This window comes from Sceloporus occidentalis, unplaced genomic scaffold, assembly GCF_023333645.1.
Source record: "Sceloporus occidentalis isolate IW3139 unplaced genomic scaffold, rSceOcc1.0.p SCAF_5, whole genome shotgun sequence".
Lineage (NCBI taxonomy): Eukaryota > Metazoa > Chordata > Lepidosauria > Squamata > Phrynosomatidae > Sceloporus > Sceloporus occidentalis.
The window spans coordinates 103676069-103700422 of NW_028316985.1; the positions used below are offsets into that span (position 1 = coordinate 103676069).

Genomic DNA, 24354 nt, shown 5'->3' on the forward strand with positions numbered 1-24354 from the left:
CCAGGTAGACTTAGTCCTCCAGGTGAGTATTCTCCACTTTACTTCTAGTCCCAGACACCTTCCTTCAGGTTTTCTGCAAACCAACCCCCGTGAAGTGATGCCTCTTCACCTCCATCTTGTAGACTTGGGTGACAACAGAAGGACTGAAGTTCCAAAATGCAAGAAAGCTGGGAATATCTAAGTGCAGCATCCCATCATCACTACAAGGTGAAGCAAAAGTTTTGGTTCTAAAAAATCTGGAAGAACATTTAAGAAGAACATTTAAGAAGGATTGAAAAGAATGACCTCTTTCCCTCCATCTTGCAGACTTGAGTGACAACAGAAGGACTGAAGTATACAAGAAGGACTTAGCATACAATAAACGGAAATGTCTGAGTACAGCATCTCATCAGGTCAATGAGAAGAGGTCATAGAGAAAGCACATGAATTCATGGTAACATCTCAACAGGCGTCTACTTTAAAGGAATGGATCAGAAGGTAAGTGATGTACAAGAATTAAACGTCTGAATGCAGAACATTGAACAACGCCTCAAGATAAGTAGACTTCAAGGATACTGTCACAAGGTAAGTGATGGTTCTAAAACTTCTGGAAGCAACTTGCAACCTCATCCTTTTCTTTCCAGGCTCTTTAAACATAGCATAATAAAGTGTTTTCTTTCCAGCATATCAGGCTCCTGAAAGCGAATGAGCCAAAGTCATTGTGAAAGCTCAAGAATTCATGTAAACATCTTGATAGAAGTCAATTTCAGAAGAAATATCACAAGGTAATTGATGTGCAGAAATGAACCCCGTGGATCAAGAACATTTGAGAATGACAGACAACATCTTAACAGAAGTTAACTTCAAGGCAACTGTGAGTCGTTTCCAGAAATGAACCCTGTGGATGCAAAACATTTAAAAATGAAGGAAAACATCTCAGAGGAAAGCCACAAACCCATGGACCTACACCTAGATGAATATGACGCCAACTTGTTTTCATGATGAAATGCATCAGCAAGATCTCTAGAAGGAGAGAGAAGCATCCAAGCTTCAAAGCCATAATAGTGCCTTTTAAAAACTCCCTGAAGTATTCTTACACATCTTCTTTCTTGTTTTTCCTTCCAATTCCCTTGTTGTCACTTTTGCTCGATAGACAGAGGTGATTTCCATCATCTATCTGTTTTTGCTTTGCAGCACTCATTAAGATCTTTAGAAGAATGCAAAGCATAGGATGGAGACGTTTCTAAGCAAAGTTGGAGCTGAGGAAGAAAGACTTGGAGAAAATAGCCAGTCAGAAAAAGCAACCACATCATCCCCAACCCAGGTCTCCTAAGTTTCCATCTGGAAGATGGACCACATCTGTAGCCCATGTCTTGTGCTGTTGGGAGAAGGAAGGAAGGAAGGAAGGAAGGAAGGAAGGAAGGAAGGAAGGAAGGAAGGAAGGCTGTGTCTTCTCTGATTACTGGAGCTAGAAGTGATGCCCCAGGAGGATCTCTTCTCCATGCAATCGCTTACTAACAGTTAACGTTCAAAAGCTATACTCCATCCAATGGGACAAAGTAGCCGATAGGAAACTCTGTTAACAAACAGCTTCATGACCAGGGAGGGAATTTAGCTCCCAGAAATGTGAGTTTTCCTTTATCCCAAAGATGATGACATTCCAGGTGGATTCAGTCCTCCAGGTGAGTATTCTCCACTTCACTTCACATTCCACCCCCCTTCCTCCATTTTTTCTGTAAACCAACAGCTGTGCATTGATGCGTCTCCTCCTCCATCTTGCCTACTTGAATACTCAGAAGAACTGAAGCTCCAATATCTAAAAAAGCTGAGGATATGTGGGCGCAGCATACCATCATGCACAACAAGGTGAAGCAAAAGTTTTGATCCTAAAATTGCTGGAAGCCATCTGCAGTTTCACCCTTTTCTTTTCCTATGCTGTCAACACTGTGTAATAAATTGTTTTCATTGCTGTATATCAAGATAGATGAGGAGAGGTCATCGAGAAAGCCCGTTAATTCATACAAACATCTCAGCAGACGTTAACTTCAAAGAAACTGTTAGAAGGCAAGAGATGTAGAAGGATGAAACCTGTGAATGCACAACATTTAAGAAGGATGGAGAATATCTCAACAGAATTTAACTTCAAGGAAACTGTCACAAGGTAAGTGATGTCCAGAAATGGACCCTGTCGATGCAGAAAAAGGCATGAGCCTTAAGGTAAGAAGGAATAAGTTTGGCCTGAGCAGGAGCTGGCGGGTTGGTGGTCTGTGGTCCTTGCTGACATGCCCAGGGTAGCACTGACCGCCACTTTTGGGGTCGGGAAGGAATTTTCCTCCAGGGCAGATTGGCCTGAGATCCTGGAGGTTTTTCGCCTTCTTCTGGGCATCCAGCAGCGTCCACCTGTTAGGATGTTTGAAAAATTAATGTATTTTGTTCCTGTTGTTGTTAACTGCCTTCAAGTTGATATTGACTCAGGGTAACCTTATGGAGGAAACACTCTCCAAGCCCCTCCATCCTCAACCACTCTGCACATTCTTTTAGGCTCTGAGCTGTACCCTCCTTAACTGAGTCTATCCATCTGGTATGTGGTCCACCTCTGTTTCTCCTCTCCTTTTCCATTCTAAGCATTATTGCCTTCTCTATTATGGTCACATTATGAAATGGCTTCTAGGGAGGGTTCAGACTTGGTATGTTCCCATATCCATGTCTTCCTGACCATCCATGGTATCCTCAGCACTCCTCTCCAGAACAACCTCTTAAATGAGTTGATTTTCTTTCTATCAGCTCACTTCACTGCCCATCTCCCACATTCCTACAGGATGATGGGAAATATAATGGTATGGAAGATCCTTACTTTAGTTTTCAGTATTATAGCTTTGCATTTGATGAACTTGTCCAGTTCTTTCACAGCTGCCCTTGAGAGTCCTTGTCTTTTTCTGATTCCTTGAATGCAGTCTCCGTTCTGATTGTTGATGGATCCAGGCTATAAGAAGTTTTTGCCTTTTTCAATGTCATCATTTTCTAGATTGAGTTTATGTAAGACCTCAGTGATCCTTACTATTGTAAAAACCTGCCAAGCTGAACTCAGCAGAAAATGACAAGCCTCTAAAAGAAAATTAATACAAGATATACATAGGGAATTTTTGAAATATGAAGCCCACTTTTGAAAGATGAAATGCTAAAGGTCTTCAGAGATCCAAATAAGAAAACTCTTACTATTTGGAAACGGGATATAGCAAGACGTCGAATATTACTCACTACAAAATGATACTCCTGTAAGAATTTGTTGATTCGTTTTTTGTTAAATCCTGCTTCCTGAAATATCATTAGATACAGTAGCAGCACTGTTGACTAAATTTAAAATACCGTAAAATTCAGAAGAAACATCACGCTGTCCAGACAGAATGGCTTTTCCTTGATGATGACGATGGACTCTGGAATATGCCAGCATGTCTTCTACTTGGAGAGATGGAAGGAGGGAGCTTCAGCATTTCTTAGCATAAGGAAGGCTCTTGTCGACATGCCCAGGGTAGCACTGGTCGCCATTTTTGGGGCCGGGAAGGAATTTTCCTCCAGGGCAGATTGGCCTGAGACCCTGGAGGTTTTTCGCCTTCCTCTGGGCATCCAGCAGGGGCCACCTGTTAGGCTCTTTGGGAGATTCATAGGAATCAAATTAAACTTTTAATTTTAAAACTGGCCAAACCGAGCTTGGCAAATAGACATAATGCAAAATTAATTAAAAAATCTGAACCTTGGCAATAGTTCTGTTTCTTTCTCTTCTATTTCTTCATTTTGGTGTTTACAAATACAGTTGGTTGTGTTTCTCTTGGAGTGTCAGACGTTCAGAAACAACATTTGCCCACCATTTAGGTGAAATTTTATGTCACTTCAGAAACCATAGGGCTCTCCATCTTTTTTTTTTAAAACTGTAGATTAGCATAGTTGAGGTGTCTAATCCCTTCACCCAGAGCTTTTTAATGCTACACAGTTACAACACTATGATTCCATGGCAATTGCATGGCTCCATCCAATGGACTATTATTATTGTCTGCTGAGGATCGCTCCAGTGGATGAATCCAGTGGGGCGAAAAAATTCAGTGCCCTCATGGCCCCAGGTTAACAATATTTAGGCAGAGCACTAAGCTAATGAATGTACTTGTTTTGGGGAGGGAAGGCATTCTGGATCCCTGGAGCTGAAAACTGAAAAACCCATGATGTGACTCTCCAGGCAGCAGCTCTTCCAATTTCCCTGCTTCCTTAGCAGAATAGGTATTCCAGCTATGACAGTGCAAGAAGATGGTTTAATATGAGTTTATCACACAGGACAAATCCCATGCAGAAACTAAATTTAAACTGGAAATAACCCACATTTGCAGGTTGTTTTCCAGGTGATGTTTGTGGTTAGCCTGAACAGAAACTTGAAAAAAACTGTATCTGCGGAATGTTTTCAGATGATGTTTGCATGAAAGAGAACTGATGCAAAAATAACCTGAAGGCAAAGTCACCAAAACCAGCTCCTTTTTACTTTCACTAAATTCTGAAAGTACAAAGGAGCTTTCCATTTTAATTATTTTCGTGTTATTTCTCTTTCATGCCAAAGCATCTGACAAACAACACCTGGATTTTAAAATCCCATCTCTTAATGGGATTTTACCAATTTGCCTTCTGTGTGATGAACTCCATAGATGTTTATTTTAAAAAATATCTTTAATGTGCCCATGGGAGGTAGTGGCACCTTGACCACCTTCTTGAAAACCTCCTGGGGAGACAGCCATGGATGTTGCCTCACCTTGTCGCCCACAGAACCTCCCAGAAGCAATTTTGGTAATGGATGAATAAAAAAAGATGATACACAGAGGCAAACAATAAAGTCTACCCTCAGTGCTTTTATGGTTGAGCATCACCACAAGAAACTGTATTAAAGGGTCACAGCATTAGGAAGGTTGAGAACCACTGTCTTAAAGCAAAGAGCAGTAGGCAAATTATATTATTATATTATGGCATTACCTTCAGACAGTGGTATACCTACCACCATCCAAAATTAGTATGCAAAGAGATCTTGTAGAACATTTGAGACTAACTGAAAGAAAGAAGCTGGTGGCATAAGCTTTCAAAAACTTGAGCCTACTTCCTCAGATGCATGTTTTTCCCGAGAGAATAACTGCTGTCAGTCCAAGGCATGTTTAATGAGCTGCACACACTTGACTGAAGCATTTCCGGTTCTATCCCATGTACAGGTACACAGAATGGTGTTTTATCTGAACACTTCAACAATCCTGTGAGATATGGTTAAAAACAGAGTGACCAGACACAAAAGAGGACAGGACTCCTGCACATATAATGATTATTCAAACGCCAGAATTTCTGAAAATGTAGCTTCACCCTTCAGCACTATTATCAGAAATGCTGATGCCCTTCCCTCCATTGCATCTGGCATTGCTGTATTTAAGAAGAGACAGAGAGCCCAGTTGTATCAGGACAAAGATCTATCTAGTTCATTGCCTAGCTTCCACAGAGGCCAACCACTTGCCTTCAGGAAACCAACAAAAGGATCTGGGTGCTACGGGGCCCTCCCATGTTTCCTAGTGACTGGTTCACCTGAGACCTGCTCAGTTAGGCTTACATATAAGCAGGGATTTGAAGTTGGGGGGTAGTTTGTTGTGGCGCACCTCTGCTAGTGGAAGTTGCTTCCATCAGTGGCAAGAGGACCATCCTAAGACTCTGTGGCCTGTTACAGACTGCCCAAATAAAGCTATTTCGGGTCTCTTTGGAGGTATGCTGTTTAAATGATGCATGCATCCTAAGAGTCCGGAAGCTGCACCAAAGCTGCCCTCCAGTGCTTAGGAATGGAATGTGGCTTTGGCGCGACCTCTGGACTCTTAGGACCCATGCATCATTTAAATAGCATACCTCCAAAAAGACTCGAAGCAGCTTTATTTTGGCCTGTCTGTATGGGGCCTGTGTGCCCTAAAATTCTGCTTGGGAGGGCTGGGAAACATCCCAGACCAGATCTCTAGGGAGCTACAGGGAAGGGCACTCCCAAAAGCTCAGCCCTATTACATGCAGGATTTAAACCTGTGTTTCCACACCCTCAGAAAACACTAGCCAGTAAACCCCATTGGATCTTGTTTTGTTTTATTGTTTTCTACAGCCAGTAAAATACCTATGGGAAGAAGACAGAGTATATACATAGTTTTTTGTGGGTTTTTTTGGGCTATGTGGCCATGTTCTAGAAGAGTTTATTCCTGACGTTTCACTAGCATCTGTGGCTGGCATCTTCAGATAATGTTTGCATAGAAGAGAGCTGGATATATATATACTATGTGACCCTGGATAGGCAGTAATAATTTCCATGTTGAGAGTATATACAGCTTGAAATGTCTCCAACAAGAGCTCCTAACTTTTTATCCAGGTATAAAAATATCCAGGCTAACTTTTTATCCAGGTGAAAGTGTGCAGGAAAACTCCTCCACTCCTTTCTTCATGGTAATTTTAATCTGCCTTGTAATATCTTTGTAAAATAGGGCAGAGGTTGTGCAAGCAGTCATAATGCTTGTGCAACCAGCCCGACAGGAACAGCAATTGACTCCAGAAAAAGAGGCATGGTTCACACAAGGAGACGAGTTAAACAAGCAACTTTGCCCTCATATTGAGCTGTCCTATGAAATCCAACTTGTTTCATAAAGGGTGTTATGCAAATGGTTACATAGGTTTCCAACATTATCATCCCCTTTTCTATGGCCTGTTACAGACAGCCAAAATAAAGCTGCTTCGAGTCACTTTGGAGGTATGCTATTTCAATGATACATGCGTCCTAAGAGTCCAAAGGCCGCACCAAAGCCACGCTCCAGTCCTAAGCACTGGAGTGCAGCTTTGGTGAAGTTTTCAGACTCTTAGGACTCATGCATCATTGAAATACCATACCTCCAATGTGACTCGAAGCAGCTTTATTTTGGCTGTCTGTAACAGGCCTAAGTCTTGCTGCTACTGAATTGCTGCTATTTTATACACTCTGTTGTGTAACATTGACTCAAAATGGAGTTACAAAAGTAATAGGAATTTCCTACCTTTTAAAATATCTTTGCCTGACAAAGAAGCCAGCAAACTTGGAAAGCTAGTGCCTTTTTGCGCCTTTTGAGTGCCTAATAAAGGCCTTGCCACCACAATGTGTGTTTTGGATATTATATTTTGCCACCCTTAAATTCAGCTACCCTTGAATTCAATTCTCCTTATGAGAGAACAAAGAAAAGTGGGCACAAATGGCTTGGCATATCAGAAATAAATAAATGAAGCTAGGATGGAACTGATTAGGGGGTAAAAGTTCTAGCTGTTCTCTTTCTAATTTAAATGTCACTGTGACATGATAAATTTGATTGAAAAGAAAGCTGGCAGATGCTTTATTTATTCCTGTTAGCTTATATGTATTATGTAACCAGACAAAGACCAGTACTCAGCATAGGTGAGCACTGTCTGGGTTCTAAGTGGTCTCTTTCCTTTCAATGTACAGTATCTTGATTCATTTCCAGGTCCTAAGTTTTGATCAAATAAATAAGAGTTTTAAGTCTTGCACTGTTAATCTTTAGCACAGATATCCCTCTTCCATCAGACAGACTGCAGAACTGACTTTCTTTCTGGTTATGCCTTTAATAGCACCTGATGCTCAAAAGCCAAACAGATTATTTACTCCATCACTGACACTACCTTTTTTAAGTACACGTAGATCCAAGACTTGAGCAATTTTAAAATCCTGGACTTTCTCTACAGCTAATCAGCTCTTAAAAATCTGTGCTAAGTGTCTTATTTTAAAAATGCTTCAGTGTAGCAAAGGGTCATCCACAAATACATTACTCCTATTTCTTCAAGAAATTCAAGATGTCAGAATCAGCAGCTGCTTCTACAAGTCAGACATCTGCCTTCTTCAGAAGCAACTTTGCTCACTTGCTCACTTTATGAGGAACTGGTAAAGTTTTCTTTGGCCTGTTACAGACTGCCAAAATAAAGCTGCTTCAGGTCTCTTTGGAGGTATGCTGTTTAAATGATGCATGCATCCTAAGAATCCGAAAGCTGCACCAAAGCTGCACTCTAGTGCTTAGGCGCGACCTCCGGACTCTTAGGACCCATGAATCATTTAAATAGCATACCTCCAAAGAGACCCGAAGCAGCTTTATTTTGGCAGTCTGTAACAGGCCTTTCTCTTCAAGCAAGACTCAGACACAGAAATGAAGGCCTTTTATCATTGGATGACATGCAGAAATTCAACAGGTAAAGCATCTCAGCACATACATAATGTTGAGGGAAATCAGATTCCTACCTGACATTTATTTGTCAAGCATTTGCCTTCAATGTTTCATAAGGCAGACTTATTAAAGGCATGGTCCCTTATACCATCCATACCATTCCCTTCTTTGAGCCTGTGGGAAGTTTTCAAAGGAGGTCAGCTCACTTTTCACACAGAGATACTTATCACTAAATGACACTAACATGTAACACACTTAACTTAGTTATTGATTGAGCCTTAATAGCTATATCCCTTTTAAGATATAACACACAGCAGGCATTAGTTATTAGTTTCTGCACTGAGTTTAAGCTATTGCTACCTTGTTTTGCTGAAAGAAAAGAGAACTTGTTAATAAATGCAGTTCTTTGCTACTATTGCCCTGGTTTGTCAGTGCACTGGATAACTGAGTATATAATGTTCACCAGCCGCCACTAAGTATATAATGTTCACCAGTTGCCACTGAGTATATAATGTTCACCAGCTGCCACTGAGTATATAATGTTCACCAGTCGCCACTGAGTATATAATGTTCACCAGCTGCAACTGAGTATATAATGTTCACCAGTCGCCACTGAGTATATAATGTTCACCAGTTGCCACTGGGTATATAATGTTCACCAGTTGCCACTGAGTATATAATGCTCACCAATCTTCAGTGAGTACAGTCGGCCCCCCGTATCCACAGATCTTTTTATCCACAGATTCGACCATCCACAGCTTGAAAATATTGAAAAATAATATGAATTCCAAACGGAAACCTTGACTTTACCATTTTCATAAGGGACGCCCTATGCCACTGTATTTAATGGGACTTAAGTATCCATGGGTTTTTGGTATCCATGGTGAGTCTTGGAATTAAACCTCAGTGGATACCAAGGGCCCAGTGTATAAAGTAAATTATATCAGAATACTATAGTAATCTGACTGGGACCCTATAGATTTTGACTAGCTCTTTGGACTATGTTGGCAGGGGGATGGCTTTGCTGTCACCCTAAGCTCTCTCCTTTAAACTGCCAATAAGCTCCTTTTGTCACGGAGTGCCATTTGCTCCACATTGGCTATGCCTCTGTGGGCATCTGTAGGGACCAGGTGGCACCTTTCAGAAGGCTGGATTTAGCTCACTGGCAGCTAGTGGCTGACCCCTTGCTCCATGCTACTAGGAAGATCCTACAAAAGACTGTTACTGGCTGCCCTGCTACCATTTCATGGTGTAGGATGCCGGTTTGAAGCACACTGCAAAAATCATCTGGTTTTAGACTGTGTTAACTGCCTGGGCTCAGTGCTAGGGAAACCTGAGAATCATAATTTGGTGTGACACCCGAGCTTCCTGATAGAGAAGGCAATATGCCTCACAAAACTACGATTCCCGGGATTCGTTAGCATCGAACCTGGACAGTCAAAGCGGTCTCAAACTGGATGATTTCTGCAGTGTTTTGGACTACAAGCTACATTTAGCTATTACTCTGCTGCAAAGCAGCCAGCGGCACCTTGAAATCAGAGACCAAGTGCTTTGGCAACGGGAAGGAATTATTATCATTGTTATATATTATGATTATATATTATATATCCTTTCCCCCAAAACTGGGGCTCAGAGCAGCTTACGATATTAACCAGCAGTACCATTAAAAGCATACCAAAAAAAAGTACATGAAAACAGGATTAAATTGGGACAATAATTTAGCCACGACCCCTTCTCAAGCTGCCCTTTGCAAGTTATTCTCATGGAATCACAGACTCATAGAAGAGCTTTGGAAGAGACCACAAGGGCCATCCAATCCAATATTGTTATTATTATGTATGATGATGATGATGATGATGATGAGAGCCGGCAATGGCGTAGTGGTTTGAGTGCTGGACTCCAACTCTGGAGGCCAGGGTTCGAGTCCCAACTCAGCCATGGAAACCCCCTGGGTGACCTTGGGCAAGTCACACTCTCTCAGCCTCAGGAGGAAGGCAAGGGCAACCATCCTCTGAAAAAAAACCTGGCCGAGGAAACCCCTTAGGGATAGGCTCTCCTTTGGGCAGACCCTCCATATTTGTTTCCCTTCTTGGCTGCATCCACACTGGAGAGATAACCCAGTTGGGGAGCGCTTTAACTCTTTGGCTGAAGTGCTATGGAATTCTGGGCGTTGGAGTTTGTTGTTCTGCTCCACTCTGGGCCCACAACAAATTCCAACTCCCACAGTTCCATAGCACTTCAGCCACACAAAGAGTTAAAGCGCTGTCAAACTGGGTTATCTCTCCAGTGTGGATGCAGCCCTTGGAAAGTCCTCCATCCATTTCCCCTGGCCATGGGGCAGCCTTCCCTATCTTTATGGGGAGAAGAGGGGGGTAAAAAAACCAAAGCCTGGAGCCTCTGCAAGAAGAGAGAAGTGGCCCAAGCCAAAGGGTCCCTTGCATTAGAAAGGCTGGAGGAGTCTCCCTTACCTGCTTGGAGAGGCAAAAGCGGGAAGAAAGGGAACAACCCAGAAGAGAAACTCTCTCTCTGTAAGGGAAAAGGCACTGCAAATGCTCCTCCTCCAAGGCAGGCGGGGAAGAGCAAGGGCTGGGCTTGCAGACTGGTGCCATAGTAGCCTTTGGAAAGGTCACAGTGGGGCCTTTGCAACTAGTTGCCTGGCCTCCTTCCTCCCTTTGGCTCTGAAATGGCATCTCTGCCCCCCTCACACAGGTTGAAAAACTTTCCCATGTGGATGCCCCCCCCCCAGTCATTTTACACACTACAGCTCCCAGAATTCCCCCTCAGGTCTAAGAGAAGCCCCCCCCCCCAGTCATACTCCCCATCATAGAATCATAGAACTGGAAGAGATCCCCAAAGGCCATCCAGTCCAACCCCATTCTGCCATGCAGGAACTCTCAAGCAAGATGTTACAAACCAAACCGGGGGGGGGGGGGGGGGCAATTGGAGATGTTAGTCAGACGCCTGCATGTTGTTTCAGTCCTTTTTTTTTTTGGTGTGTGTGAGTGTGTGCCTCACATCGGGAGGCATGGAGACGCACTATCCACGATGCTGCAGCCTTTTTCGAAAACTCACGCCGAACGAGTCTCGAAGAGAAACGACAACGCAGAAAGAACCACAACCCGGAAACATCACCCAAGGAGACTTTCCGCTGTGCTTTCTGCAACCGGACCTGTTTGTCCCGGATTGGCCTTTTTAGTCACCAACGCGCTTGTACAAAGTGCGAGATGAGTCCTTCCTGAATCTTCATTTGCGAAGCAAAACCAGAGAGAGAGAGATTTTTTTTTAACTTTTGTTCTTATTTGTTAAATGGCCAAGACAGCTACCTTGGCATGTTTTCTGTATTGTGAGATACTGCATTTTAGCTTCAGAATCAACTCTGATGCACATACATATGAACATTCTTCCTATATGAACAGATGGAGTTCAGGCACACTTTTATGTGCAGAAACCAGTAGATGTAACTGGCAACTAGAGTTTTCATTTATGATCCCTGAGACAGTTGATGTCCATACTGTGCATGATATGCAACTGGTCTGTTCATTACACTCACATTTTTAACAAGTGAACTCACTTTCATTAGTGTTTGAGTAGATGCTGATTACATTGCACTGAGTATGGACATTTTAAAAGAGAGATGAGGAATCTGCAACCTTTCAGATGTTGCTGAACTGTAACTCCAGTCACCCATCGCTATGGGCTGTATTAGGGAGGGTTGGTGGGAGTTATTGTCCAACAGCATGCGGATGGCCACCAGTTATGAAGCGGTCACTCCTTTGCATCAGCAATTTTAAAACTTTAATATTTTTCTTAGTGGATTCCACTAAGAAAAGTATAAGAAAAGCAGTGAAGCAGTGCATAAATTATCTGTAAATGTATGTACAGTATATGCAGGCAAAGAAGGCTTTGGTGCACTGTAGTAAGTTACTTAACATGAATGGACTTTAAAGTGTTACATTTTATTGGATTTCACTAATTGTTGTTTGCAAGGTTTACTGCCATAACTATGGTACATATAGGTTTTCAGGGGCTGGAAGACTGACCATTGGCACCAAACAGGTTCCATGTCCCTGTTCAGAAGGTATCCTGGCATCTTAAATTGCCAACTCATTTGCCAAACCAGTTCTTCTTACCATGCTTTACTTACTCTTGAGAATCAACTGTAAATTAATTTAGATTCTAATGTTTAATTATGTATTTTAACTGAATAATTTACTTGTGTATTTAGATTTAAAGACGTACAGCATGACCATCTGTGAAAATCAATTTATTCAAATGTGCAAATGAAGTAAAATTAAAGCCATAGGCCCAGTCCGCCTAAAGAATTCAATTTAGCATGAAACCTTATGCTAAAATAAATCAATTTGTTTCACATGTGATGCAATATTCTCTTCCCCCTTCCTTTCCCCCTTTCCCTTTTTTATGCTGAAACATAATAGCATGGTTCTTTCTAAAGTACATGTGCATATCCCAAGTAAAATAGACATGGTTCAATTTTTTAACTGCTGCCTTCACACACTATACCTAGTCATGAAGCGCTATAGATCTTACTGTTTCCATCAATTACCCTGAGAATAAGCAGGCTGAACACCTAACAACATTCACAGTCTTTGGCAGGTATTATGGAAATACTAAACTGCCTCCAATATTTCAACCCTTTCTTCTCACCTTATAGCTACAAAATATCAGGTCATGTGCATAATGTGATACTTTGCCCCACCTAGATTTTATATATGTGCCTAGAAAGAAATGAAACGCTCGAAACACTTGCTTGGAGGTGAGCCAAGCCAGGCCCATAGCCAGACTTTTTCAGATGGAGTGGCCAAAAGAGTTAAATGGACTTGTTCTGTACAATGGGAGGGGGGGCTTTTTATTGGTGATGTTTTGTTTACCTTTTAAACGTTTGGTTGTTTTAAAAATGATTTTACCGTGTTTTTTGTGATGATTTTAATTGTTTTAAAATTTGTTTGTATTTTTTTTAATTACTATTTCTGGAAGTTGCCTTGGGTCCCATTCTGGGAGAAAGGCAGCATATAAATAAAATAAATAAGTAAAATAAATAAGTAAATAAGTAAAATAATAAAATAAAATGGACCATCAGGAAATAAACACAAGTACAGGAAAGGCCAGTCCAATGAAATTGAGATTACTGCATTATACTTTTATACAGTAGTGCTGTTATTGCACTTTTACTGCTCTGGCTGCCTCCTGTGGCATTCTGGGATCTGTAGTTTAGGGAAAGGCATTTAGATTTCTCAGCCAGAGGGCTCTTAGGCCTCACTGAACTACAAACCCCAGAATGCCACAGGAGGCAGCCAGAGCAGTGAAAGTGGAATAGCAGCACTATAAGAGTGTAGTGTGGTCATCAACCGGTCTCTGAAAATTTAGGGAAGGCTAGTGGCACACTTGGTATGACTGGGCCTCAAAGCCTCCCCATCCCTCAATTGCAACAGTTCTGGATTCAAAAGTCAGCAGAGTTCATTTTAGAATAAATATGGGGATGGTTAGGATTAGCCAAAACATATGTGATCCTCTTCTGTACTATTTGTTGAATATACACACTTTGCTAATCATAGAATCATAGAATCGTAGAGTTGGAAGAGACCACAAGGGCCATCCAGTCCAACCCCCTGCCATGCAGGAACTCTCAATCAAAGCATCCCTGACAGATGGCCATTCAGTTTCTGCTTAAAGACCTGTAAGGAAGGAGTCTCCACTACACTCCGAGGGAGTGTATTCCAGTGTCAAACAGCCCTTACTGTCAGGAAGTTCCTCCTAATGTTGAGGTGGAATCTCTTTTCCTGTTGCTTGCATCCATTGCTCCTGGTCCTGTTCTCTGGAGCAGCAGAAAACAAGCTAATATAAGAATATATAAGAAAAAGAGTTTCAAAATCAAACAGGCAAAAAAGCACAAATAGCCTCTTGAAGGTGCAGAGCTGTAGACCAGTACTTTGTTTGCAATTAGTGCCTGCTTTCTAAATCCGTAAACTGCAATGAATGCAGAATTACTCAACTATATTATTCTTCAATAAGCTTTCTTTAGATGGCAGCCAAGGCATTAAAAAAAAATAATCAGGATCCTTGCACATACATATTAACAAACCCACTAGGCCTATTTTTAATAGGAATGGAAGACCAAAGCAAGTCAGTACTCTTCCCTTATTGGTACTACAGGAGCAGTCAGGGGTAGGAATAAGTGTTGGATCAGGGGGGAAACCTACTGTAGAAACACCTGGTTTGGGCCCAATCGCATTACACTGTTATAACACTATTATCCCACTTTCGCTGCCATGACAACAACATATTGTGGAATTCTGGGGCTTGTAGTTTAGTGAGGCCCTAGAGATCACTGGCTGAGAATTCTAAATGCCCTAAACTGCAAATCCATGCAATGTTGCCATGCCAGTTAAAGTGGAATAATAATAGCGCTACAACAGTTTAGTGTGGTAGGCACTATCCCATGCTAGGGCTGCCATAATTGTCCACTATTACCAGGGACAAAATGTAGGACAAATTCGAGACCAAACTGTAGGACAACTGCAGGACAAAACTCAGCCCAAAATGTAGGACATTTAAGGCCCTCCATTTTTCTTAAATGTCCTACATTTCGGGCTGAGTTTTGTCCTACAGTTTGGTCTCCGAATTTGTCCTACATTTTGTCCCTGGTAATAGTGGACAATTATGGCAACGGCGAAAGGCTGAAATAAGAAGGGCTAAGTAGAGGCCAGTGTAATGTGACTGGAGTCCAGGGTTCGAATCCCAGCTCAGCCATGTAAACCCACTGGGCACAATTAGCATCAGTAATTAAAAAGCAGACTGTACAAAATGACATTATACCAATGCCTGAAATATCCAAAGGTTTATTTGAATTGGAATGGAGATCATCAATACACACTAATAAAAGCACACCCCAAACGTGTGGGTCTTGCTCATAAAGTGGTGTCAAACTGGTTTATTTGTGCACTGTTAATACAGAAGGCCTTTTGAGGGGGCGGAACTCTTTTGCTAGGCCTGGCGTTTCCCAGCCGGGAGTCTTTTCGCAGCGGACCCAGGCCTCCTTCTTCACTCGAGGCCTACAGTCGGTTGCCATAGCAACGCTGCGGCCTAGTCGGGAATGGCGCTGGGGCGAAGCCTGAGAGCGGCTACGGCGGGGCGGCGGTGTCTGAGCCCGAAGGAGCCTGGGCTGGTCCCCGGGGGGAAGGCGGAGGAGCTGCTCCGGGGGGCCCTGGTGGGCGAGGGCCAGGGCGAGGGCAAGGAGGCGCGGAGGGCTCCCTCGGAGGCCTCGGTGCTGCTCTTCCCGGGCCAAGGCAGCCAGTTCGTGGGGATGGGACGGGGCCTCCTGCAGTACCCCAACGTGGCGGGGCTTTTCCGCGTGGCCCAGCAGCTCCTGGGCTACGACCTCCTGAGCCTCTGCCTGGAGGGGCCCCAGGAACAGCTGGACCGCACCGTCCACAGCCAGCCCGCCGTCTTCGTCACCTCCCTGGCCGCCGTGGAGAAGCTGCACCACCAGCAGCCCTCGGTAACAAGGAAAGAAGGGACCACCAGGGATTCTGGCTGAATCCGCACTGCAGATATAATAATGCAGTTCGACACCGCTTTAACTTCCAAGGCTCAGTGCTGTGGAGTTCTAGGAGCTATACGTTGGGCCCTTGGTATCCTCTGGGGTTTGGTTCTTCCAGGACCCCCATGGATACCAAAGCCTATGGATATTCAAGTCCCATTGACCACAAGTTGAACATGAGCCAACAGTGTGATGCAGCAGCTAAAAAGGCCAATGCGATTCTAGGCTGCATCAATAGAAGTATAGTGTCTAGAGCAAGGGAAGTAATAGTGCCACTATATTCTGCTCTGGTCAGGCCCCACCTGGAATATTGTGTCCAGTTCTGGGCGCCACAGTTAAAAAAAGGACATTGAGAAACTGGAGCGTGTCCAAAGGAGGGCGACTAAAATGGTGAAAGGTCTGGAAACCTTGCCCTATGAGAAATGACTCAGGGAGCTGGGGATGTTTAGCCTGGAGAAAAGAAGGTTAAGAGGTGATATGATAGCCCTGTTTAAATATTTGAAGGGATGTCATATTGAGGAGGGAGAAAACTTGTTTTCTGCTGCTCCAGAGAATAGGACCCAGAACAATGGATGCAAGCTCCAGGAAAAGAGATTCCACCTCAACATTAGGAGGAACCCCCTGATAGTAATAGCTGTTCGACAGTGGAACAAACTCCCTCGGAGGTCTTTAAGCTTCCTTAGAGGTCTTTAAGCAGAGGCTGGATGGCCATCTGTCAATGGGGATGCTTTGATTGAGAGTTCCTGCATGGCAGAATGGGGTTGGACTGGATGGCCCTTGACTCATTAAATACAGTGGCCTAGTAAAATGGCGCTCCTGGTATAAAATGGCAAAATCAAGGCTTGCATCCTTTTTTTAGAATTCATACATTTCAAACATATTTTCCAAGCTGTGTGTAGTTGAACCCGTGGATTTGGAGGGCTGGCAGTAGTTTTGTGAGATGTTCAGCCTTCTCTGTCAGAGAGCCCTGGCACCGCAACAATTTACAGTTCCCTGAATTCCATAGCATTGAGCCAAGACAGTTGATTAAAGCAGTGTTAAACCAGATTACTTCTGCAGTGCAGATGCAGCCAAAGAAGGCCAGAGGCGTTTTGAAAGCCGTATACTCCGGCCCCAACGGAGTGCCTTCAAAATGTTCTTAACAAAGGGTGAGGTTGCCAAGAAGGATGAAACTTCTCTGCTTTGAAGCCCTGGATAGGCTGGCCTCTGATCTGCACCATCAAGTTGCTTTGGGGCTGAACAGACAGGCCAAACTAAAGCTGCTTCGGGTCACTTTGGAGGTATGCTGTTTAAATGACACACACATCTTAAGAGGCCAGAAGCTGCGTCAAAACTTTGGCGCAGCTTCTGGCCTCTTAGGATGCATGCATCATTTAAACAGCATACCTCCAAAGTGACCTGAAGCAGCTTTATTTTGGCCTGTCTGTTTGGGCCCTTTCTCCCCTTGAAAAAAACCTCCATGAAGAGGCTGGCTCGCAGCCCTAGATTTGCACCTGTAAAAGTGCCATTCAGGTAGAGGGAGAAGAGATGGAGGTTGATCTGCAGGTTCAGATCAAGCAGGCAGACAACCAGGACCATCTGTTCGGTCCAGATAGTCCATAATCTATATGCTACTTTGGCCCATCTGCTCCTAAGGCTGCCCTGCCTCTTGCTGAGAATGCGGAAGCCAGAGGGAGGTGGAATATGACATCTGCCTTTCTTTGTACTCTTGAATTTGCTACCGAATTAAACTGATTGCAGCAGTTTACAACAGCCTTTCTCAGACCTGGAAGAACTTGAAATAATTTGCAGGTGTCAGGGAACCCCATCTAAACATGTATTATATTTACCGTGCCAATCTTTTTTTAATCACAATTTCTTGTAACATGCAGTGACCTCTTGCAGAATCCTGGGAACCCTGGTTGAGAAACTCTGGTTTGGAACATTTGCCAGAATAGGGCGCAGGGGTTAATTGTGTTGTGGGATTGTTGTTCAAGTGGTGATTCTTGATGTGAAAATAGAAGGTTTCATGCTCCTTTTGTCCTCTTGAGTTGTAGACAATACAGTGTATATCACATGAAACTCTCAAAGATATGGGTAGTAGCCCTAAATCAGTCCGCCACTATTTATTTATTTTCCTTTTTGGAACATTTTTACCCTGCCTTTCCATCCAAAGGCACCTAATGTAGCCAATAATAATAATAATAATAATAATAATAATTATTATTATTATTATTATTATTATTATTATTTCTTACTACAGATGCCAGCCACAGATGCTGGCGAAACGTCATGAAGAAAACTCTTCTAGAACATGGCCACATAGCCCGAAAACCCCACAAAAGAACTATGGATGCCAGCCATGAAAGCTTTTGACTCCACAATATTTTACCTGCCTCTCCCCAAGGTTCAAAGTGGGGTACAACATAGTGGGGTACAACATATAAAACCATTTGATCACATTAAATTAAAACACATAAGCATAGGACATACTAAAGCCATCCAGCATAAAATGAAAACATCCCAATTTAAAATTCATAGTTTAAAATCAACTTTTTAAAATACTATTTTAAATTCAGCCTGGATGTTTACCTGTCAAATCTTTGCTAGCAGGTCATTCCACAGTATAGAGGCAGCTGATGAAAATATCCTCTGGGCGACAGTTGCCAGTGTAGTTCTTCTGGTTATATCTTTAGCCGTCAGTGTGACTAGTAAAAGGCTTGACATATCCTGTTTTATTAAATCAGTAGAGTTGTAATTATATTTTTAAAACAGCAAAAATATTCCTAGTCCCTTCCAATGCCATATGGTTTAAACAGGGATTAGTTTGAGGCATGGTTTGCCTCAGAATATCTGAGCTCAGAGCAAACACAGAATATATTTTCCTTTAGCAATGAGTAGTTCTCTCCTCCACATTTGGGGTAATTTTTTTTCCTAAGTAGAGATTGTGGTTTCTAGAATGGTATTGTATGCCATGACCAGAATCCTCTTCGTGATTTACACTGGCTTAACCCTTGGTTACCTTAGAATAAGTACTTCTTTAGTCATTGTCAAACAAGGTTTCCAGTGCATCTTTGTGCAATATCTTTATCTCAGATGTGTGAGGCTATCCAGAGGCTTCCAGGTACAGCTTTACTACCCTCCCCCTGATTTTTGTTAGAAACCTTTCACAGGTACAGAGGGAAAGACTGCTTCTTTTTTCCAGATGTACAGCAGAAGCCAGAGGCCACCTGCATACACCCCAGCAACCAAATCAGTGACTGGGGGATAAAGCTGTGTACAGAGGCTTTGGTCAGTCCATGACCAACATGAAACAAAGCAGCATATTCTGCTTCAGTCTATCTGCCCACCCCCTGCATAAGCATAAATATGCTAGAAGAGATATAGACCCCCTCGCAAGCAGGCCAGAAGGATTTTGGCCCATATCTCCATAAAAGAGGAATGCAGCATTACATCACCATGAATTTGAAATGGTTTCCAGTCTTAGGAAATTAGAGGGAAGGTTCTTGCATGATCTTAGCTTGAAATTTTACAGTTTTGTAGCTCTAGAAATAGCACTTACAGTAGTTTTCTAAATATATGCTAATATTTTCAGACATCACACTTCTACAGGTAGTTGAAAACTGTGTCGGAGCTGCTGGATTCAGCATTGGAGAATACGCAGCCCTTGTTTTTGCAGGAGCCATAGACTATTCCGAAGGTATAAAGAAAATATCCATGCACTGTTGTATTAAATGTTGTCTTTTCATGTAATCTTCTTGCAGTGTCAGTATAGCACCATGGTTAATGTACAGATATATTATTAGTCCATGTGTGCCATTTTTTGTGCTGATGTGTTGGTGCAGGATATCTTAAGATACAGCTGTTGTTTCTTCTTGAATCAGAAAATGAAACTGCATCTTTCTATTGATAAGTCGAAGGCTTTCACAGCCTGCATCCATAGTTTTTTGTGGGGTTTTTGGACTATGTGGTCCTGTTCTGGAAGAATAAGATGTCAACCACAGATGCAGGCGAAAAGTCAGGAATAAATTGTTCCAAAACATAGCCACATAGTCTGAAAAACCCACAAAAAACCATCTTTCTATTGTTTATTTAGATAATAGAACTAATTCTGAGGTAACCTCTTTTCACTCCTTTTTACTATATTTTGAACATTAATTCAATTAGTTTTGTAAGAAAATTCTCATCTCTAGGGTGTTGCCTTGAAAAGAGAATTGATATATGTCAACAAATGAGATTTACACTCTTGCACCCAATTTGGTACAGTTGAAGTCCAATTTATACATACATTTTGAGTACAAGATGTATATATAATTGTGGTGTCATCAGCAAATATTGCAGTAGTTAAGCTGTCTTTTTTAATTTTAAGAAATCCTTTTTGTACGATAAATTTCAGCATTCTCACCTGTTTGTGAATTACACTGAAGCAGGTATTATGGTTGTTTTTGTGAAGTTACAACCATAATTTTTCAGTAGCACCAACTTATCTCAAAATGAAAGCAAGTTTCTTTAGATTTTCTTTTATTTCCTCAGCCTTATATGCAGTAAAGGTGCGCGCTGAAGCCATGCAAGAGGCATCTGAAGCTGTCCCAAGTGGAATGCTGTCTGTTATCGGCCGGAATAATTCAGATTATTTTGCTGCTTGTTTGGAAGCTCGTGAATATTGCAAATCAGTGGGAATAGAAAATCCTGTATGTGAAGTGTCAAATTACCTGTTTCCAGATAGCCGAGTCATTGCAGGACATTTGCAGGTATTGTTTCAAAATTTTAAATTATTTTATTCATTTTTTATTTTTTAAAGATAATATTGTTGCTAGTAACCAGTGCCCAGAATAATTTGTTCCTAAATCAACCTTATTACAGGATTTGTTTGTCTGTTTTATATATTACATTTTATCCTTCTTTTTGCCCACAAAGTAACCCAGGAGCCATTGATAGCCATAAATGCCTTTTAAAACATTGGCGGGTTACAGACTGCCATTAGGGACGTCCTGAGGACGTCCCAGTTTGAAAAAGGGGCGTCTCTTCTAGACGCCCCTACTCCTATTACGGACTTAGTCCGTACAAAATGGCGGTGCCCTGTTTATACTGGCACCGCCATTTTGACGTAGCGGACGCTCTGCATCCGCACGTGGCACCCCAGTAGACGCGCCGCGAGTGCGCCCTTTGGCACTTGAGGCGCCTCTTCCGGGGCGCGAGAAGGAGCACGATTTCTGTGCTCCTTCTCTGCAGCGTCCGGGAGCCGCACCATTTAAAGGCTGCAGTTCCCAGACGCTGCAAGTGGAGGCGGAGCCAGACCACCGCTTCTCAGCGGTCTGTAAACCGCCATACATTCAAATGGTTAAGAACACGTTTGCAATTAGCATTCAAAATAAATTAATCTTTCATATTTGGAATAAAAGTGCAATGAGAAGGTCTTCAACTGCTTTCAAAATATTTAGGTTTAGCCTGTGCTGATTCTTAATGAAATGCAATTTTTTAATACTAGTAATTCATATTCTAATGAACTAATTAACCAACAGTTACATAGTTGTGTTTTGAAGCTTCCAAGCTTTATGTTCAAGGACAGGCTTGCTCAACTGTTTTTCACATACTCTTGAGTTAATCTAGTGGAGAGTACATGGTAAAATTTATGTATTTGAGTCTTCATTTTTCCATTAAAGCATTAAGCTGCCAGTACTGTTCATGCTTCTTTTTAAAAATCCGTTTGGAGTATACGTCTGTCATTTGGCATGCCACTGTATCGTTAGAATAAATCTATGTTGTTTTTCAAGGGGAATTATATGAATAACAGTTCTGGATTTGGCAAAATAACTTCTTTCTTATTTCAGGCTTTGGAGTACTTACAGAAAAATTCTAAAAAATACTCATTTGCACGTGTAAAAATGCTACCAGTCAGTGGTGCTTTCCACACTCAGCTTATGGAATCAGCAATGGAACCTTTATCAGAAGCCCTCAAATCAATTACCATTCAGCAGCCTCTCATCTCTGTCTATTCAAATGTGAACAGCCAAAAATACACACATCCAAAACAGATCCAGCGTTTGTTAGTGAAGCAATTGGTTTTGCCAGTAAAATGGGAACAAACAATGCATGCCATCTATGAAAGGAAAAAAGGCTCAGAATTTCCTTGCTCGTATGAAGCTGGTCCTGGGAAACAGCTAGGAACAATCCTAAAAAGTTGCAATTTGAAGGCCTGGAAATCCTACAAAAATATTGATGTTTCAGAAGATGATGCAAACGAAGAAATTTAAATATGCCTGCAAGAAATGTGTTCCTGGTATATTCTGCTCTTATGTACCTTTTGATTTTAAGTAGATTTATTGTTTGCTGCAAATTAACATCGTCTTGAGGAATATACAGTCTTGTTATCCTCTGCACCAGGGGAGATGTGCATTTTCATTGCTGGCACCAGCTTTTTGCTCATTTGTTGTGAAGAGGAGAATTACTTGTTATTATTTGAACTGATGTGCTCTCACTTTGGGTGCCACATTGTCACATGGACAGATTTACTCATGAGCCTCTTTAAATTAATGATTGCAGGGATAGATGTCCACATGAGCCATATGGTTGTGTTGACTTATAGTTCTTCTCTTGTTTTTTACTGTTAAGAATCAGTGATATTAAAAAATATTTTAAATATTTGTTTTGCATTGAATCAGTGGATGGGAATTGTACTTAGTAAAACAATATTCCTAATGTGTTTGCAGTAGAATACAGGATATCCTTTTCTATTTTACTCTTTCTGGAGCAAAACATAACATAAATGAATTGGTTCATTGATCCTCCCGAATTCAAGTTGTGTTTTGGGAAGTTGATTACATCACTGATACAAATCTATTGAAAGACAAAGATTTTGAAAGCTGCTAATACATAAGAACTGTATTAGAATTTTTGTCTTAACCGTGAGCTCAAGCAGACAGGGCTAAAGGAACAGCCAGAGGCTGCGCCCTCACCAAGATTGCCGTGGGACTGTGGTAAGAAACCACTCCTTTGTGGCTGATTTTGGGCCGTGTTCGGCAGCCCAGACATTGCCCTGGCACAGCCTCCGAGTGATCTGAGGCGTGTGTCATGTGCACACCCTGCCCCCAGATCAGCTTGATGGCAACCCTTTGGACCCATCTGTTTGAGGCCCATAACTCTGAAAGCAAAGACCATCTTCTGTTACATAACTTGCAAGAGGCAAAGCTCCTAATGTGGAAGTTAGAGTGTCTAGTCTTTCTTAGGCTTTACTCAAACTATAATCAGAGAATGGTTTTGGGAAAAGAATAGTTGGTTCTATTAATGCTAAGCAAGTAGAACTGACTCACTGATAGGATAAGAAACCACAGCTGGACCTCAGTTGTTCTTGTCAACTGTTTGAAAGAAGTGTAGGATACAAATTCAAGAAATAATAGGTATCTAAGGAAGATGTGTAACTTCTAAGGGTGAAGAAAAACAGGGCAGAGGGGCCATGGGAGTCTACCAGAATAGGTTTTAACATATGGAAACAGTGGGTGAGCTTTAAAGGATATTTTGAGAGACATAAAACAGTCTTCTTCCAGAGGATGGCAGCAGTGTCTAATAATTTTAGGCATGCTGTGACAAGTCTTTCAAAGTGTATACTGTATGTAATTTAGACTTGCATTTTTGGGTTGATTGGATCATAGAGTTGGAAAGGGCCCTGTGCTCAATGCAGGACCTCCAGCTAGAGCATCCCCAGCAGGTAGTTGTTCAGCCTTTTTCTTATACCGTGGACCCATGTTATACACTGGGGTTTGGTTTTAAGATCCCCCATGTATAACAAAATCCATGTATGCTCAAGTCCCATTAAATATAATGACATAGCAAAATGGTGTACCTTATTAAAATGGAAAATCAAGGTTTGATATTTGAAATTTATATATTTTTTACAGTTTCAAACCGCATATGCTTGAATCCTTGTATAAAAAATCCATGTATAAGAAGGGCCGACTGTATATATCCAGAGAAGGAGACCTTTTCACTTCTTTAGGCAGTTGGTTCCATTGCCGAACCATTTTCAATGTCAATACATTCCTTCTAATGTTCAATAGAAATCTGGTCTCCTGTACCTTAAAACCATTAGACCTAGGGTGCATCTACATTGTAGAAATAATGCAGTTTGACACCATTTTAAATACTATAGTTCCACCCTATGGAATCCTGGGATTTGTAGTTTTACAAGGTCGTATGCCTTCTTTGCCAGTGTGCTGGCACCTCAGAAAACTACAGATCCCTGGATTCTGTAGAAATGGTGAAAATGATATCAAATTGCATTATTTTTACAATGTAGATGCACCCCTAGTTCTACTCTAGATGCTACCTCAAGCAGAGAACAAATCTTCAGCCACCTCTTTGTGACAGCCTTCAGGTATTTAATGAGTGCAATCATGTCACCCCTCAGTCCTCTCCAAGCTGAACATACTGTAACTATTTCCTTCAGTTTCTTATATGTTTTGTTTGCCATGCATCTTACCATGCTCATTGCCCTTCTCTGACCCTGTAGACTATCTATTCACCTGTTTATTAAAATAATTTTAGTTTGTAATGCCACTTAACTGCAGGAAAATAAAAATCAAACTTCAGGAAAATAAAAAAGAA

General features: G+C 41.9%; 2 protein-coding genes across 3 annotated transcripts in view; one reads left to right on the forward strand and one right to left on the reverse strand.

The window, feature by feature from the left end:
- The window catches only part of LOC149312609 (translocator protein-like), a 28454-nt gene extending 17706 nt beyond the window's left edge, over positions 1-10748 (reverse strand). The window contains exon 1 of one of the 2 annotated variants that reach the window (XM_089524979.1): positions 10685-10748. The gene's annotated coding sequence lies outside the window, so the exon portion shown is untranslated. Of the gene's footprint in view, positions 1-8903; positions 8956-10684 lie in introns of those variants that run through there. The other variant, XM_089524980.1, reaches the window with a different exon arrangement.
- A 4460-nt stretch (positions 10749-15208) lies between these two features.
- On the forward strand, positions 15209-22395 carry LOC149312610 (malonyl-CoA-acyl carrier protein transacylase, mitochondrial-like). Its single transcript, XM_089524982.1, has 4 exons — positions 15209-15732; positions 19366-19453; positions 20287-20504; positions 21585-22395. The coding sequence occupies exons 1-4, from the start codon at positions 15328-15330 to the stop codon at positions 22005-22007; spliced, it is 1134 nt and encodes a 377-aa protein (XP_089381108.1). The 5' UTR covers positions 15209-15327; the 3' UTR covers positions 22008-22395.
- Positions 22396-24354: the final 1959 nt, after the last annotated feature.